Source organism: Antedon mediterranea, chromosome 11 (assembly GCF_964355755.1).
Source record: "Antedon mediterranea chromosome 11, ecAntMedi1.1, whole genome shotgun sequence".
Classification (NCBI taxonomy): domain Eukaryota; kingdom Metazoa; phylum Echinodermata; class Crinoidea; order Comatulida; family Antedonidae; genus Antedon; species Antedon mediterranea.
The window spans coordinates 5,334,226-5,352,911 of NC_092680.1; the positions used below are offsets into that span (position 1 = coordinate 5,334,226).

At 31.8% G+C, this 18,686-nt stretch overlaps 1 protein-coding gene across 3 annotated transcripts in view; it reads left to right on the forward strand.

Annotated features, from left to right (window-relative positions):
- Positions 1 to 2,005: 2,005 nt before the first annotated feature.
- The window catches only part of LOC140062999 (peroxidasin homolog), a 57,240-nt gene continuing 40,559 nt past the window's right edge, over positions 2,006 to 18,686 (forward strand). For all 3 annotated transcript variants that reach the window (XM_072109425.1, XM_072109427.1, XM_072109428.1), the window contains exon 1: positions 2,006 to 2,360. In XM_072109425.1, coding sequence (XP_071965526.1) covers positions 2,200 to 2,360 — 161 coding nt within the window. In that variant the 5' untranslated portion in view covers positions 2,006 to 2,199. The remainder of the gene's footprint in view (positions 2,361 to 18,686) is intronic.

An 18,686-nucleotide genomic window follows, 5' to 3' on the forward strand; every position in this document is an offset into this window, starting at 1 on the left:
AAAATTAGAATAATAGACTATAAAGATTTGCCTTTTTTAGTTGCATTGTGCAAGACGATGAATAATTTCCGAAAATTTGGCCAAGGCAGGAAGTCAGCAACTTCAAAAGTAGAATTGTCTGAGATGAAGTGCCTTTGTCTCATGCAATAAAAACATTAGATGAATCCCTTCTTGTCCGATTAGTGTGTAAATAGCGTAGACGTATGGAGTAGTATTGAGGTAGAATTATCATATCCTGACTAGGCCTATTGAGTAGTTTTGGTTTTAAGAAGGCCAATTGGTGAAGGAGTAAAGCCAACTAAAAAAGTGTCAGTTTCACGTTCAGAATTTGAATTTGAACTTTATGTGAAAAAAAAATGTGATGTGCCCATATATGGACATGATGATAACATCACTACAATATTTAAGCATATTACTACCATATTTGGGCACACTTTATTTTAGTGTAGACAGAGCTTTAGCCATAGTTAGCTCCAAACTCCCAACTAAACATCGTGATATCTAACCGTCTAACTTATTTTGGTACGTTGGTAACTAACGATTGCCGATCGTGCAATACTGATGAAAAGTAATTTTTTCACGAACGACTACCGTATTTTTTAAAATAGCAAATTGTAAAAGAGCCACGTCGCTTTATTTTTGTCAATCTGGGAGAATTGAAACTATAAATATATTCTATAAAAGCAAACTTTTTATATTTCGTTTATTAGGTACTGTATCTCTTAACGGCCGAGGTTCATGAGTACCAGAATTTGCTAGTGAAATTATGCATAGGTTCGCTGTTTGTGACATAATCGGCCTATAATTTTTTATATAGATCGCACAACACGAAAGTCAATTTGAATTTATATTTTCATATAGATAGACTTTGACTATAACAAAAATAAGAAATATATAAAAAAATAATTTATAGCCAAAAATAAGATATACCTGAAACTCTATGTTTTCATGAAATCATATTGAGTTGTGTTTCTTTTTTGTAAATAGTTTTTGAATAATAAGTAGGCATACTGTGAAATGATAACTTTTGTAAATAGTTAAATTATAAAAATTAACCGGCCTGGTGATTCAAATGTTTATGTTATTTAGAACATAAACAGACGGTCTGAAATATTTTGTTATTTTTTGACCTAATGTTTCTAAAACAGACAATAGAAACATTATGAAAACGTGCACAGTAGTTTGTTGTGAAACAATGGCGGTAAATTACTAATCTGTATAACCACATCAGAGAGTTTTCCATTATTGCATCTTCCTTTCATGATTATTGTCTGTCTATCGGTTCAAATACATCCGATGTCAGTAAGTTCATGCAAGGAAATCTAACAACAGGACACTGAGCTCGCATTGCCAGGATAGAAACTCGTAACAGTCCTTTAATCTTATGTCTGGCTGCGACAATTAGTTCTCAAGAAGTTCATGAATAATGCATATTTATGACGTAACGATTATAATGACGTAATATGAAGCTTTAATTTTAACCTACTTTTTTTGAAAACCTTCGTTTTTCTACGATTTGAAGCTACAACATCAATGTATCTGGTGATGTCGTAGAAACAACTCCAATGCTTTGGCAGGGCCTTAGTGCTGAGGCAGGGAGAGTATAATTAATAACATCTTTTTTTCCTGTAGCTTCGCGACCAGTATTCGATCTCTTAAATTTTATGTTTAGCGCCCTCAATTTTAAGAACCTGTAGTAACGTCAGAAAATCAGAGAAACTAATTTAGTACACTAGATTCTACAAAAACTAGATTTTATTTCGTCACTTTGACGAATGATAGGTGATCTTTGTGTTAGAAGATAATTTACCCGACATTTAACAACAAATAAATAAATTCGCACAAAATAATCGTATTTCTGAAAAATTGCAATATATTATTAGTATGTAACGTTGAGATAGCTATCGTTTTAAAACTTTCTGCGTTAAGTACGAACTTTGCTCAGAACGCCCTCTATGTAACAAAAGTAGTTTATTTACGATTGTGCTGTCAGACGACTACCACCAGAGACCACACCACCAGTTTGGAGCTTCAGCGGCGCGTACGATCTGTGTGGGAGTCTTGGGTTTTGTGACTACCAGCCTACCCCTCTCTCTTAAGTTCTAACCGATTTTCCGATTACTGTCATTTATGCAATCTTCAACTACCTGGTAGACACGACTGTGTGGCTGGTTAGTGGAAGTAAAAGAAGCCGAAGTTATGGATTTTAAGCTCTTTGTTTTGTTTGTTGGTGCTGTTTTCCCAAGTGTATGTCTAGGCGTAATATGCCCAAGCCGTTGTCTGTGCTTTCGGACCACGGTTCGGTGTATGCATCTGGACCTCAGGCTGATTCCCCAGGTTTCGTCTTCCACTACCATTCTGTGAGTATTATGTTTAATTATCAAGCTTTGTTTACTTGATTATACATGTCAGTTGATGGATAAGTACCATAGTTTACGAAGTAAGCACATTCTTAGAATACATTTATTTATACTGGACAGCACAGATTTCTTTTCCAGACAGCAACTTTGTTGGTGTTGATAAAATGTAAATATTGAAATAGAAAATAACAGAGTCATTTACCTCATATGAACTCTGTTGCTAAAGTAAATGTATACTGTTGTATTGAGGAAAACAATGTAATTCCAAAGTCTAAATAAAATCATTACATAAGTATATAACTATTTTAACATTAAATATCATTTGTATTTCTTAAACTTTTTAATTACAGCCTAATTTTAATTCTTACAGGTTATAGTAATTTTATATATAATAATAATAATATAATAATTATATATTTTCATTCAGAAATTATTCATCAACCATGGACTTATAAAGTGCATGGTTATACAGTATCTGCTAGTTTAAAGAAATAATTGATAAGAACATATCTTTCAATTTAATTAACATTTATTTTCATTTCTGAATTCCCTAGTCAAAATTGTATGAACTTTAGTGTGAACTCAAAATGTTGTTAGTCAAATAGATGTTTGTTTGCTGTGTTATATGTTCAAACACTACAACACATTGGTTGTTATAGTACTTTGTCTCAAGTATGATACATTCAGACACACATGAAACAATAACTAGAAATCCTATCTTATAGTTATCATAAAAAAAGGTGTGATGTTTTAACACCAAGTGTTTTTTTATCATTGTTTTCAGTAATATTATACCTTAATTGATTATAGTTCAAAGTGACTGATAAAATCTTGAAAAAAGTGATTAAAACAGTCTATTGAAAATGTCATTGGCTTTTAATGTAAAGATAATGGTTGGATTTTGACCTTGCTGTTCACTTCCCTTCACACTTTTTGTTTTGATGTTTTAGATTGTTCTGTGATCTAGTTTCAGTTCAAGGTAAATTGCAATATACAGTTTGTGAAAGTAATAACTACTCTGTACCTTATTGCCCAAAAAATATAAATGTAAGTGGCGTGATTAGAAAAATGGTATGACAAAACCCAAACCTGTACTTTTTACTTTCGATGTAAACTTGTATTTTGTGTGTATATAATTGGGTTAATGATGAAGTAAGAGTTTGGGCTTATGTGTAACTTGTAATAACACAGTTTATGCTTACTGGTAAAACCCTTATTATTATGGATTCAATATATTGATTTTTATTATAAATCTGTGTATGAGAAGAAGTGACATGTTGCTAAAATCTGCAAACAACCGTAAACTTAGAAGAAACATAGCAAAGTAACCCATTGAAACAACTGAATATGTAGTATTGTATACGATCTACATACTTAGTACAGTATATCACAGTACCATTTTTTTAAAAGTATAATTTTTTTGTGGTAAAATGTGTTGGAATTAAGAAGCACACATTACACTGTAAACAGATGATACTCAACTTATTTTTTATTGTAATAAAAAGCACAAAATTCAAATTAAAAGTTAGTTACTTTTAATTCTATTTTTAGGTATAATGTACTGTTTTTAAAAAAAGAATATATTTTTAAATAACTTTGTTTTGATATATTTCATCAGGTTTAAAATGTAAAACATAATTGATTATCAGCAATAATTTCCTTCGTTTCCCATGGCAATATAATTAGTTTCTAAATATAGCTTTTTGCTATGTTTCATTTCCATGGTTGATAAGGTCGTAGGTTAATACGCTATTGGGAATATAAATGTTGTAACTTGTTGATAGCATTCTCATTGTTATGTGTTGGTTACCATAGCAATAATTTAATTCAGTTTTAAGAATTATGTCCCAAGTTAATGTGAATTAAGAACTCGCTTGAGTATTTAAGTGTGAGCCTTTGGCTTGTGATAGTTTTTAATTATCAGTTTCCAATGACGAACCGACCTACGGAAGAAGTGGAAATTATCGTTAGTTGAGGATAATTTGCCTGCTGCCTAATAAAGGAGTTTAATTCACCCGTTACTTGTCAGCAGGGCAGGTCTGTTACTACTGGATCTGATAAGTTCATTGTTGATTATAGCTAGGCTGTTTTCAGAGTATTAGCAGATAGCAAAACGCTGTCAAGCAGTCTACAGCATGCGAACTCGGCTCTCTCTTATTTTATTCGTTTCAATAGCAGGAGTGTCCTTGGCGAAGGAATGTCCGTATCAATGTATTTGTATGAATAGATCAGTTCGATGCGTATATTCAAGCTATAAGACAATTCCCAGAGTGCCAGACAATACGATCAGTCTGTAAGTAAAAAGTTTAAAAAACCTTTGTTTTTCTTTGCTACTTTCATATCATGTCTAATGTATGTATTTAAAGTTATTTTTTAAATCTTTGTCATTATCTTGGCAAATTTTCAGACAATTTTGATATCTTTTTATAGTAAAATTTAGGATGAAATTCTTCGGTTTTATGTAGTAATCCTTGTGTGTTTCAATTGTGTTTCATTTCACTTTGATTTGTGTAAGAGATATATAATTTTTTATGATTTAAATGATACAGAGACGTAACAAATAAAATGTATTCATCATGGTTTTTGATAAATACACTTAGACTGATGTCATGATGTGTGGGAGGCAACAGACTGTGAGACAAGGTTTAAACTTTCAGAAACATATGTACCTGTATCTTTATTACTGTTTAAGCCATAGCTAGTAATTTATGAGGATTCCTAAAAAGTACATCTTTACATTAATTATTTCCATATGGATAGAGAAGACTATTGTAACTTGTAAGCTAACATCCTAAACATAAATGAATTGTGAACAGAAGGATTAGTAAGCCTTAGCAGCATTATCACCAAGGGATGATCATCAGCCAGCCTATACTAGGATGGGTATTAGTACATATGACCCCTTACTGTCATAATGAAATGAGATTTCACTCTTCAAGGTTTCCTATTGAACTGTACAGTATTAACAGTATTGCTTAAAATTATTTAGATTATTTGCTATAAAGTCAATCAGTGAATAATGATAACAACGATCCTTGCTCACAGCACTGTCAAAAAGAAAAATCAGAAAAAGTGAGTTTTTAGAAGACTAAAGCTCTGTCTACACTATCAAACTTTATGTGAGAAAAGAATGTGATGTGCACATACATGGACATGATGATTACCATATCACTACTATATTTGGGCATCACCACTGGACACTCATAAAGTAACTCCTTGCTTCATTGGGTATATGAGGACCTCAATCATGACCCAATGATGCGGAATAATATCTATATTTGTTTTAATATGTTATACCTGTCAAACTCATCTTTTGTGGAGGGCACATATGTCGGAGATGTTGCAAAGTCTATTTCGTGCTTAGATTACCTGGATAAACCAACAATAGCCCCTTCTCCTCGAAGAGCGAGATATAACTCGAAAAGTAGAAGTTTTCATTGAATTCCCCTCTCCACAAATAGTACAGGGTAGTCAAACTAGGTAGCAATAAACAATTAGTAGGGATATTTTACTTTGTGTGAAAGTTGTACTGTACAACAGCCTCCTATAAATCGAAAGGCATAGTAGTATTACATTTGTAACTCTAGCAGATATAATCAAGTGTACCAAGTCTACAGAATATCCTTGTGCATTTAATTTTATTCTTGTTTAATAATATCAAGAATAGTCAATTGAATTAATAATTTTGCATTTGAACTAAAGAAATGTAATAATTGTCTGCTTTGAGTTAAATAAACATGTTTAGTGAAAGTAAATGATTGTTTGCAGAAGTCATATATACAGTAGACAGCAGTAAAGATAAATTCCTAATTAAGTGACTCATTTGGCTATACTGTATAAGTTCATTGATCTTAAGTCACACATTTTCTTTAATAAGAACAATTTTAACAATTAACTATAATTATATTAATATGCTTACCCACACAGGTAGATTTATAATTTGAAGTGACTTATTTTATATTACATTTATCTGAAATAAAGGTCACATTATCAAATATAATATTTTGATTTCACTACTGACCGTACCCGTTCCGCGCAATGCTTTAGTGACTTATTTTACAATTGTATATAATTGCAATTGAGTCACAAGCCATAACTGACCATGTCAGCTGTCACATTCAAGCTGGGACTTTTTCCTGTTGCTAGTAGTTACCAAATCAAAGCATACGCTTCAGTGAGTTTCAAAGTAAATTTAGAAAAAATCTGGAGAAACTGAAGTTCTTGTTAAATTGTTTGTCCTACTTTGATTGATTGTGTTGTAAAGTTAAACGTTATATTATGCCCATTTAAAAGATAGCATATGATTTGAGTGAATTTAACAGTGGTTGTCCACACCTTGTCAGTTACAAATTAATAATCCTATTTAAGATACTTGTGTCACAAACATGTTTGTTTCTCAGTGCCTGTTTATCCTGAGAAAATCAATTGATAACCAATAATTAACTACCCCCAGTTTCTTGGCAGCAGAAACAGGCCAAATTTAAAATAACTACCGTAGTTAGATCGCGTTCTAAAAATAACGCTTCTTGATTGACCGCCATTGAACTTAACTTCTGTAGTGTCTTGAACGTTTGACCACCTGATCTTTTGGGTAATGTTAATTTTTATTTCGTTGATTTTGACGAACTTAGCAGAATAAGATTGATATAAAATATTGTTTTCAGATAAACAAATGTTCTTCAGCGTTTATATGAAGTCATCATCAGGTTTTTTTCCTTTCATTCTTAAAAGTGCAAATAAAACTTTATTTGAACTTTCAATTTGTTCCTATTTTTATTTTATACTGTATAATCAAAATTAAAAATGTTTATTTTCATGTTTCCCTATATATTTAAGATAAATATGTTTAATTTATGAATTTGAATATTGGCTGTGTTTCAATATTGAGAGTGTTTACCTGAGGAGAGTTTCCTACTCGAGTCTAGGTGATGTTATGAATTAAGTCAACAACTTTTTCAATTTGTGCTGCGATATTAATCTCATGACATAAGTAAGACTTTACTTGTGCACAGATTTAAAATAAATTTCATTATATTAGGCATACATTTTTCCAGACTGTTTACATATAAATCTTTTCCCAGTATAAATAATAACAAATAATGTGCAATTTTCAGTTTTTTTAGTATATATAGCTTTCCTAAATTAGATGAGAAGTTCAAATATAACAACAATACAGTACTGTACACTATAGGTAACTTTCTGTTAGAACCCATGCGCATGTTATTAAATCTGAACTCTAAACTGAACCTGAAACAATTATTAGGTGATGCGGCACGTATTTGATTATATGGTACACTCAGACATTGTATCAATTATAACAATGCTTGTCATTCGAAATGGTCTGCGGTGCTGCAACACTAGACGACGCTTGTTGTTGTTATGAAGATATTAACCAGTATTATAAAGGCCCCACTACCAGTTACAGTTCAATAGTATATTTAACTAGAACAAGATTCCTTGTGTTTCGATCGGTGATATTGATAACCTCTTTGAATAAAGAAGTTTGTATTCATTGTGTTTTGAACATACATTATTGATATCCTTGTATAAAGTACTAATGTTGTTTGTTTATATGTTGACAAACCTTGTAAGCTCAATCTTTTTTGTTTGGATTTAATTGTTGCATCAATGGTGGGGATTTGGCCTTGGCAGTATTAAGCTCTGTCTACACAATCAAACTTTATGTGACGTGCCTATATATATGGACATGATGATTATATCATTACCATATTTGGGCATATCACTACCGTATTTGGTCACATCACACTTTTTTGTCACATAACGTTTGATAAACCTATATAGTACAGACCTGACCTGTGTCTACTATAAGTTTGATAATATAATGCTAGCTCTAAAAAAAGTGAGGCAAGCCATAAATGATACAATATTTAAAATGTTATTTGTTAATGAACAAATCGTTTAATTTGTACACATTTTGATTGCAACAATATGTCATACACTATACAGTATATGTCATGTTTTTAAGGGTTCGTATCATACCTGAATTAATAGATAAAACTGACAACAAACTACAGTAAGAGTCTGGGGAATTGTATTTTTAATTGTATAGCTTTATTTTAACAAACAAATTTATCCACATGTGGAAATTATGATGCTCATATACTGTACTAATTAAACAGATACAATAATATAGAAAGAAAACAAAAAAAAACTTCCAAAAATGTCATACAATAAATGTAGGAAAGTTTATTAATGTTATTAACTTTTTATTTGATTTTGACAATAGTTACCTCTAATTAAAGATAACTTACCTGTACAGTATAGTTCACAGTTCACAGGTGAAGACCTGTGGATACATACTAGTAAAATTCCAAAAGAAGGTTATTAACTCAAAGGTAGTTCTTAGTTTATTGATGTTTTGGCTTTCAAAACAAGACTTGAGTAGAGTTAACTTACAAGTAATGTGTTTGAGTTGGTCTAAATAGTATTGGTACAGTACAGTAATTGGAACCTACATACCTTGTTATTAAATGACCAATACTATTTAGACCAACTCAAACAGTGTTCAGTCTAAATACGGACACCCACACCTACTGTAGGGGGCCTGACGTAGGTGTAGGCCTGTTTAAATTATTGTGTTTACGTTGGTTATATATTCAGTAGTGTTTAAATCACCCCCTTCCCATTTGAATTAAAATCTTTTTGATGTATTTTTGTTAGATTTGATATTATTATGTTAGCGCTGCCCTGATTTATACTGTACAGTACAGTATATTATCCCCTGTTTATTAAATTACCAAGAGGAATAATTTAATAAATAATATATTATAGGTTGCATTTGTCTTACTTATCTATATCTTCTCGGAACTGCAATGAACCCCTTCCTTTGCACCATGCTGATGTCAACTATTTAAATATTTATAATTAGTAGGTTAATGAGTTTACCTCAAAAGCCAAAAGCAAACATGACATTCTAATTTCAAGGTTAAGATAGATGTTTACTTCTGAGAAGGCCTACTGTATTTTACAGTATCCTCTCCAGGTCAGCTTTTAATGGCCAGATACAGTACTGTACATCTCCCTGGTAGTGGTATAACTAGAAAGAGATGTACACTATTATTAAATCTCTCTGGTATGACTCTCTACTGTATGGCAGAATATTTGATTATATCCCAAACTAGTCCTACTATCATCATTAGTAAATATATATGTACGGTACAGTGGGACAGCCAGTCGACAAATCGTGTCAAATTTCGACTCGGAGAGGGCGCCCTACTTTTCTAATTTAGTTCAAAATTGCTAAATTTTAGGGTGTTGGAAAAACACAATATTTGTAAATTTAGCTGATTATCGGAAAAATATTGTTAGTGAAATAAATTCATAAATGGTTTTAATATATTGTCATGTAAAATTAAATGTATTTGAACAAAACGATAATCTGTAATTTAACGGCAAAATCAACCAATGTCTTTTTTTCGAAATTGTACCCTAGAAAATCATTAAAATAAAATATTTAGAAAAATTGAACAGTCCTGAATTTAAAATCCCTGTTAGAAAAATTAATAATCTACAGAATACGATATTAAGATACAAAATTCGGTGGTTGGGATGCAGCTCCGACTATTCAAACTAAAGGTACCACTATTTGTTCCATCGAAAACTAGCGAAACCGCCATTTTGTAAACACATCGTCATCGTGTTTATGAATTTATTTATATCGAACGATATACGCGATGTTTATAATTGTCCGCGTATAAGAATTCATATAAATAAATACATTCCAATACAACGTATATTATTACTTGTTTATTTATCACAGTATACATTTTAGTTGAGGAATATTTATCATAACTATTATAATAGCTTTTATACGAGTCCGAGGCCTAGCCCTATTAGCGACCGATTGTTCCAGGGGTGGAAAGTCACTTAGTGACGTTGTGATCGGGCGCGTCGGGCCTAGCTAATATTAATAATATGACCTGAAATAAGCGGCTAACAAGAACTGTTATATACTTGCTTACAATTGTTTTGTTATTGATGAACAAACAAGCAATTAGATTGAATAACAAATTATTTATTCATTTTTTTTGGGTAAAAACATGTACAAACTAGTACTGTATAATATAAATTATAATAATAGTAATATTAAACTAATACAGTATTAATAAAATATAAAATAGGCCTAACATACAATAAATATTCAATTTTTAAGGTCTACCACATGACAATAACATAATTTACAGAGTATAGTGTAGTAGGTTTGCATTCAACATAAATATTTGTATTGTAATTCATCTAAATCCTCTGCAACACATATATTTGTAATTCAACATTTTGTTTTAAATAATTAAATTATAGTTTGGGTATGACAATGTCGGTAGGTACCGGTGTCATCTTTTTATCCACTTCACTCTCAGTTTGAAGTCACAAAGACAAAGAACTCTGCATCATCAACGATTCCTGAAAGTGTCAGAAAAAATAATAAATATTATTTAAAAAAATGTTAATGTCTGGTTGTATATATAATTATAATATTAACAACTCCCTGATTATATGATGACATAAAAGTAAGGCAAATGGAAGTTGTATTTTATTAATTAAATTACAGTATTTACTATAATTATTTATATAATCTAGGCCTACTAGGCCTAGTACTAGTAGCCTGCTAGGCATCTATTGAGCCTAATAAATCAATTAATAATAAATGAAAAATAAAATAATAATATTAATACTGATTGAAAAAAAGTATTTTTTTTGCGGGGATCAGATCACCAGGCTAGGCCGGCCAGGACCAATGATACTCGTAATCAGTACAACTTAACGACTATCAGATCAGCATCAACACAGTACAACACACGTCTCGCTATCGCCTATACTGACACACGTGTCTCGCGTTGCCGAAACCACGCTCACAGCTAGAAAATGTACCTACCTTTCGAGGCCTGAGAATACACCAACACATTTTGAACAGGATAGAAATATATCATACTCGATTAAACTAATATTATTCTTGATAAAACAATTGATTATAATGTTTTTAATTTGTTGGGATGCACCTCCGACTATTCAGAAAATGGACAACAAAACAGTAGTCAAATCGTACCACATTTATAAATTTCACGAGTCCCGACTTCAGTCGCCGAATGTATTGTATTAGCTTCGGTTTCTTTGAAGGAAACCGATTGGTTATTCAATAATACTTATTAGGAAATGCTTTTACCATAATAGGTAATGTTGGGCGGGTCTTAAATATTCATGAGAGCTTAAAATAAAACAGCACTTATTTGCTAGGCGACGAAAAATCGTGGTTTCAGTTTTCAACGATAGGTGGCGCTTCAAAATCGTCAATGCGGAAGTAAGTCGATTTTACACGATTTAACGGTCAAAACGCGAAGTGGCTTTCCCACTGCGGTACATGTACTGTATGCAGTAATAGTAAAGCCAAAAAAATAAAGTAGACCCGTGAAACATGATGTTGAGAGTATTTTATCGTGATTAATACAGTAATATAAGCAAAATAATTCAGGAAAACTACTACAGTAATTCCTTAATTTACCAACTACATGTTTAGATTAGACCCTCCTTTAGAAATGTTGCGTAATTTACTGTATCAAAGTTTATGTTATTGTTACCAAGTTATACTTATAGTTTTTAAAGTCCAAGTTAATTTGATTAAATCTGGGAGTACATATGGGTCCCATATGTAGCCAGTTCAAAAGTTGAAATACAAAAAAATCAACAAAAGACTCATTTTATAATTGATTAATAATGATATTAAGTCACTACTAAATCTTTTTCTGTCCTTTTTTTTTATTCTGAACAATTATTAACAAATGTGGAGAGAGGTTTATGTAAAACACATGTGACCCCATATTGACCCAATATGACCTCCTACTTAGAAGATATGAAATTGCTTAGCAACAAAAACCAGATATATTTTAAACTCCTACTTACTAAGTTTGTTTTTAAAATACATGTTTTGTACGAATGTTGTTATGAGGTTTTTAATGTTTATTTTAGCCTGAAAATGACCAAATTGATCAAGTGTAGAACACCATTTTCGTGATTATCGCTGTGCAACTTTTTTCTGAAACGCAAATTAACAGAGTATTTGATTGACTGCCATTCACCTTGAGTCAACTACTGTAGCTTCTTCAGCATTTGAATTCTTGAGCGCATTGAATGTTTTCGGTGATGACCACCCACTGATTTTATCAGTTTTTTGGGAGCACAAATTTTTCGCAGTTTTCTTAATTGTTCAGTGCAAATTTTTTTGCAGCAGAACAAGCCCTGATTTAGATTCATTGTATTATTTACATATCAATTGTTAATTCATTAAAGTTGTACTAGGAATTGCTAGATAAGATACAGTACTGTCTGCAGTAATATGTAAATATTTAATGTTATCAACTAAATTCAGTTGGGAGGATGTAGATAGGATCAAAAGTCTAGGTCAGAACTAGCAATATGTTGCCACTCCATTCAGAAGTATGTAGTACTGTATTAGTATGACTAAAGTCCTCTCAGAGGAACACCACAGATATTCCTAAATCTAGAATGACCGTATTCATGATTTTAAATTGAAACCAAAACCATTGATTGTTCGTGACAAAATGTTAATAACATAATGTATATTTTGGAAAGTGTTAAGAAGTATAAATAGTAAAGCTTTTTTTAAAATGTCTCATTTAGTCATGCAGTAAAGCAGTTTGCCAACATTAAGTTCATGCTAAGTTTTAAATGTTGATACTGGCAAGGAAATTAATTTAAATATAATATTATCAAGGGATGAAATTTGCTAATGTGTTGGCAACAGATATGTATGCCCCTCACCTGCTTCTTAAAACAACATGTTGATTTTAAGTATATACTTAATGTAATGTTAATTCTCAAGTAGATACTAAGTTTAGATTTCATGTATAAAGCATTTAAACACAAACAAAAAGAAACTTCAAATAGGGAAAGAATAAACTACTGTATAGTATTTCACAATTTGTTAAAATAGACAAAAAATTACAATTACATTGCATCATATTGCGTTAGAAACTGTGTTACATGTACCTGTATACATGTTTTAGTATTATTTGTTGAAAACATCCTTGATATTCCTATTTAACTATCTTTTTTATTTCTTATTATTGATATTACTTGTACTACAGTAGAGCCCTGTTTTGTTTTGGGGACACCTCTGGTTTTTTAGGGGGGGGGGGGGTTACTATTAGAGTAGTGGGTTACTATTAGAAGGGGGGTTACTATTAGAGTAGTGGGTTACTATTAGAAGGGGGGTTACTATTAGAGTAGTGGGTTACTATTAGAAGGGGGGTTACTATTAGAGTAGTGGGTTACTATTAGAAGGGGGGGTTACTATTAGAGTAGTGGGTTACTATTACTAAGCTTAAATTAGGCACTAATAGTAACTATTAGAGTAGTGGGTTATTATTATAGATTGACTTATAAGGTGGGTTACTATTAGAGTAGTGGGTTACTATTACTAAGCTTAAATTAGGCACTAATAGTAACTATTAGAGTAGTGGGTTATTATTATAGATTGACTTATAAGGTGGGTTACTATTAGAGTAGTGGGTTACTATTACTAAGCTTAAATTGGGCACTAATAGTAACTATTAGAGTAGTGGGTTATTATTATAGATTGACTTATAAGGTGGGTTACTATTAGAGTGTAGGTTACTATTGGAAGATTTACGGTATGTCATTTTGTGTTCATGAAAATAAGTGCGTATCGCTTTAATAGGAATCTACTGAATAGGGGTCATTATATATTCTCTTATATATCCTCATTTATGTCGCAGGAAAGCGTCCCTTAATAGGGATATCTCCTGAACAAGGATAGGCCATACAGTATATGTTGCCCCTCACTTACAGTATGTCACAGGAAAATGTCCCTTAATAAGGATCTCTCCGGAATTGTGTTACAATATAATTATATTCCCCCTCACAGGATCTATTAGAGCCTTAAACATAATGTAGACACTTTTTTGTAATGTTTTTGTTTTTGAGTTCGTGTTGTGTCCGTTATTATTATAATATTGTGCTCCACCAACAGAGCAAACAGAATTTCTATGTTTTTTCTTAAACAAATGATAATAAATGATTTTTGACTTGACTTGACTTCCTGAAAAAGGGTGTCTAAAGGAGTTATACATGTTATTTCCATCTACAGTATTTGGTAAATAAGCATCGTAATAGTACTTGCTGCACAAAGGAAAGTTATAGTATATTAGTAAAAAGAAAGTTCTTAAAAACAACGTCATGTGAAAGCTAACAATATGCAAGAAATAAGTTTGCAATCCCTTTCCAATTTATGTTTTGGCCAATAGCTTGACATTGATTGTAAGCAGTACAATAGAGATGATCAAAGAGAAACACACAAGAGATACTTTGCTGTCATGTTTAGCATCAATAGATATACTTTATCTAGGATTTGTTGCATATATTGTGTTAGCAATTTTATCCCTCAACCAGAGCCAACAAAAGTGGACTTGCGTAAAGATAAGTAGTACACAACTTCAAGAAATATTTCTTACAAAAAACCCTGCTCATCTCATGATAGCTACCGTCTACATGCATCTCAATACTTATCAGCAAATGTTTTCATAGACCTTCTTGTTTTGCTTTGGAATGTGAGCATGCCTGATCCGAGTTTCCAAATACCCATTTTTTTAGCCGTAGTAATTAACTACTGTATAAGCTTCCACATGGTAACTGTATCCTAATGCTTCCTAAAAATGGAGCGGTGCGAAAATAAGAAAAAAAAATAGCTGATGTAAACTGTAATACAGTAAATGTAAGTATTAACTTGTTTTTGATTTGAAAAACTTTGATTTAGTCTTTATTAAGTGTTTCTTTGTATTTGAAGCTACTGTCATATCAGCAGATTTGCATTCTAATAATTTTCTTTCACTTTTATATTTACGTGGTTGCATTGCAGAAACACAAATACATTGTTTTGCGATTATTTTGTGAATCTTTTGATTCTTTTATTATGCCTCCATTGGACTGACACTTTTGATAATAGGTACAAGGTTGTATACCTCCATGCACTCATCTTATGATGGAAGGTATGGAATGTAGTTTGACCTAATTATTTGGAAGTGGCCATGATCAATAATAAAAGTCTGTCACTGTCTTTTCTTCTGAAGATAATAAATGACAGGGGATTTAGTCAATGGATTAGATATAGTAGTCAATGGATTAATATTTAGTGCAGACATGGAGATTATCTATGCACAGGACATAACCTATAGTGATGCTGTGATGCTGTACTTTACTACTATATGAACTATATTTTTGTTTATTAAAAATTATTCCAAAAAACATGAATGTATTCTTATAGTCTATTTTAATTCATGTCTCTACCTTGCCTGGATCAACCAACATTATTATTTTTTTTTTCGCTTAGAAAAGTGCTAAATACATACAAGCAATTTATTAAACAGACAATGGTACATTCCATGAACCCTGCCCCCAAGTGCGAGCAACCCAACACAACTTTCGAGACATTGTAACGGTAACATGTTTTCATGTATACAATGTTAAAGTATAGCATCCTGTCTGTTACATTTTCCATTGTGTGCCACCTGCCTTGTAGTATTTTCTGTATCATTCAGAGTAACCATTACCATCAATGCATTTTTGAATTCATTATTTGAAATATAAAATTGAATGTGACATTTTGTCAGAACTTATAGAATTCCAAGACAAATCAAATTATGAATGTCCATTGGGGGTTATGGAATACCACCCATTTTAACATATTTATACTCTTTGACATGTTGTAGATCACCTAAACTATACTTTAATAATAAATTCAGTTTTAAAATAAACAATTGTATCTAAGAAACACTTATTATGGATTTGGCTATGCATTTATAGCTGCTTTGAGGTATAATACAGTATATAGCTGAAATTAGCTGTGATAGAATATAGAATAGATTTAGATTAAACTTTATAGAAAAATTGACATTTTTAGCTGCCAGCCAAAGGGTTTCCAGTTATGATAGTTTACTGCAGGGTTTAATATTTTGTTAAAGTTGAACAAAGTTGATATGTTTTTTTGCTCATTAATTTACCATATATTATTAATTATTAGCTTTTGGGTTGGTGATGCACTTTTTGAATACAAACACATTATTTATGAAAACTTCCGGTCGAGATTTTTATATTGAACAAAGAGAGAACATGTTGAGGGGCTGAAATGAGACCATCTGAATATGAGAGAACATTAATTTGGGGCTGACATCTCTATTTAAGAAGATACTTTTCTTTAAAATGAATGGAGGGTGTAATATGTTGTACATTATAAGAGCCAACCTTTACTAAAAAGACAGCCCTATACAGTAGTTGTCAACTCGAACCAGAACATTTACTGTACTTCAACTGATTGATTTCTAGAGACCCAATCTTCAGAATACAGAATACTTGTTTGTGTCTTTTTGGAATGCCTTTTTTTCTGGCGAGTTGATTGTACTGTGGTTTCATTGCTTGGCTATTTTTGGTAAGCGGAAGCAAAAAAAAAGGTGTTCGGTCAAAATTATATTAGACCGAGTATTTCATAGCACTGTACTAAAATAGCTGACCAACTATTGAGCTGCCAAATATTATCTTTATCTTTATTAATAGGAAGTGCTTCTAAGATTTTCCTTTAACCTAAATGAGGTCATCAGTATAAGTTAACAAAAACATAGGAAATATCACTCTAAACTGTCACTGCTTCTCCAGAGCTAAAGCGTTCTTTTAGTATAGAATTTTGACTGATAACTTTCTTCAAACAAGGGAAGTTGAAATAAAAACTAATAATATCAGAAAACAAACAAGAATACAATTAATTTCCTAATGCCTAAAATTATATCAAAGCATTTTGAGCAGATGTAGAAGAAGGTACTGTAAAAATGCACACTTTAAATACACCATGGGAAATGGATCTACACTCTGTATACATTTTATGAACCTCCTTAAATTTGAAGTTCAAGATCACATAATAAAGGAACAGTATCTTGTAACCTTTTAACCTCATAGTCTCTTTAGATCAGTCTACTTAATTGGTTCTGTGTGACAAATAATTCTTGTATCATGTCTAGTGACAATAAACAGCCTGGTATATCGTGTCTGCTCACTGCAACAGCCCCGTATCATAGCATATACAGTAGGGACAAAGATTGCTGTCAAAAGATGCAATACTGCTTTATTGTCGCTATCATAGGATAGCGCTCATGTAGGCCTATAGTATGTGTTAACAATGTGGGGTAAGGAAACTAGGTACAGTATGTCCTTATTCATTGAACATACAGTAGCTCCAATGTTGTAAGGTAGTAGTTGATCAGTGAGGGGTTCTGTTTCCCTCAGGCTGTCCACTACAAAACAACAGCATCCTTTCTCATATGGCATATTTTAATTGAAAAATCCCAAATGGTTTTATAAAAAAGTTTTATATAAAACCTTTAACATCCTTTACTTGCAAACTCATCATACATTTTGTATTTTTAACATTAGCTCATTTGCTTTTAAAATGTGGTCATAATTTACTAGAAAAACATACAGTAATAAAATGATAAGATCAATCATTGCTGTGAACCCCAAGGGTGCTGGAAAGAAATTTGAGAAATCTTTGCTAATGATGGTAATTTTATCAGGGGACCAATGCAGTGGTAGATTGATGTATAGTGAACTGCTTATCCTATAGCATGTGCTACATTAATGTAGTCATCATCATTAATATATTTTATTGCAATTCAACTGATAAGCAATTGAATTTTATTATGACACAGGCCTAGTTACTGGTACAACATATATACAGTACTGAATGTATTTTCATGCAATAATTATGTGTGCGTTCTGTGCACACTTAAGCTGATGCGAATCATATCTAACCAAATGAAATTGACGGATAGTCTTTTACTATCGTTTCGTTAATACCATGTATCCATCTGGTGCATGTTTTGAAAAGAAACAGAACTATTGTACTCTAGCTATCACCATGCTTATATTCCGAGCACTGTTGTAAGTTGTACTGTGCTTAAGACGCATGCCTTTCAATGGTACATTATAGTGTTGAACATAAATAATTCAATTACAGTATTTTTAAACCTTGCTCAGCCTCATTCAATAGATCAGTCCAGCTTTCATGAAAATATTCTCTCTATTTCACTCATAAACATTTATTTATAATACAATAAATACTGTAGGCTCTAGCATTTAGTCAAGACCACAGAACCATTTGTAGGCTAGATGTTGTTGAACATGACATCCTACCTTGTCCTCACATCTGCTATTCACATCCGTTAGTTGGTGTGTGGTGATTTCAAAATGTCATAAACAGGAACACTTCATAATTACGTTCCTTTTATG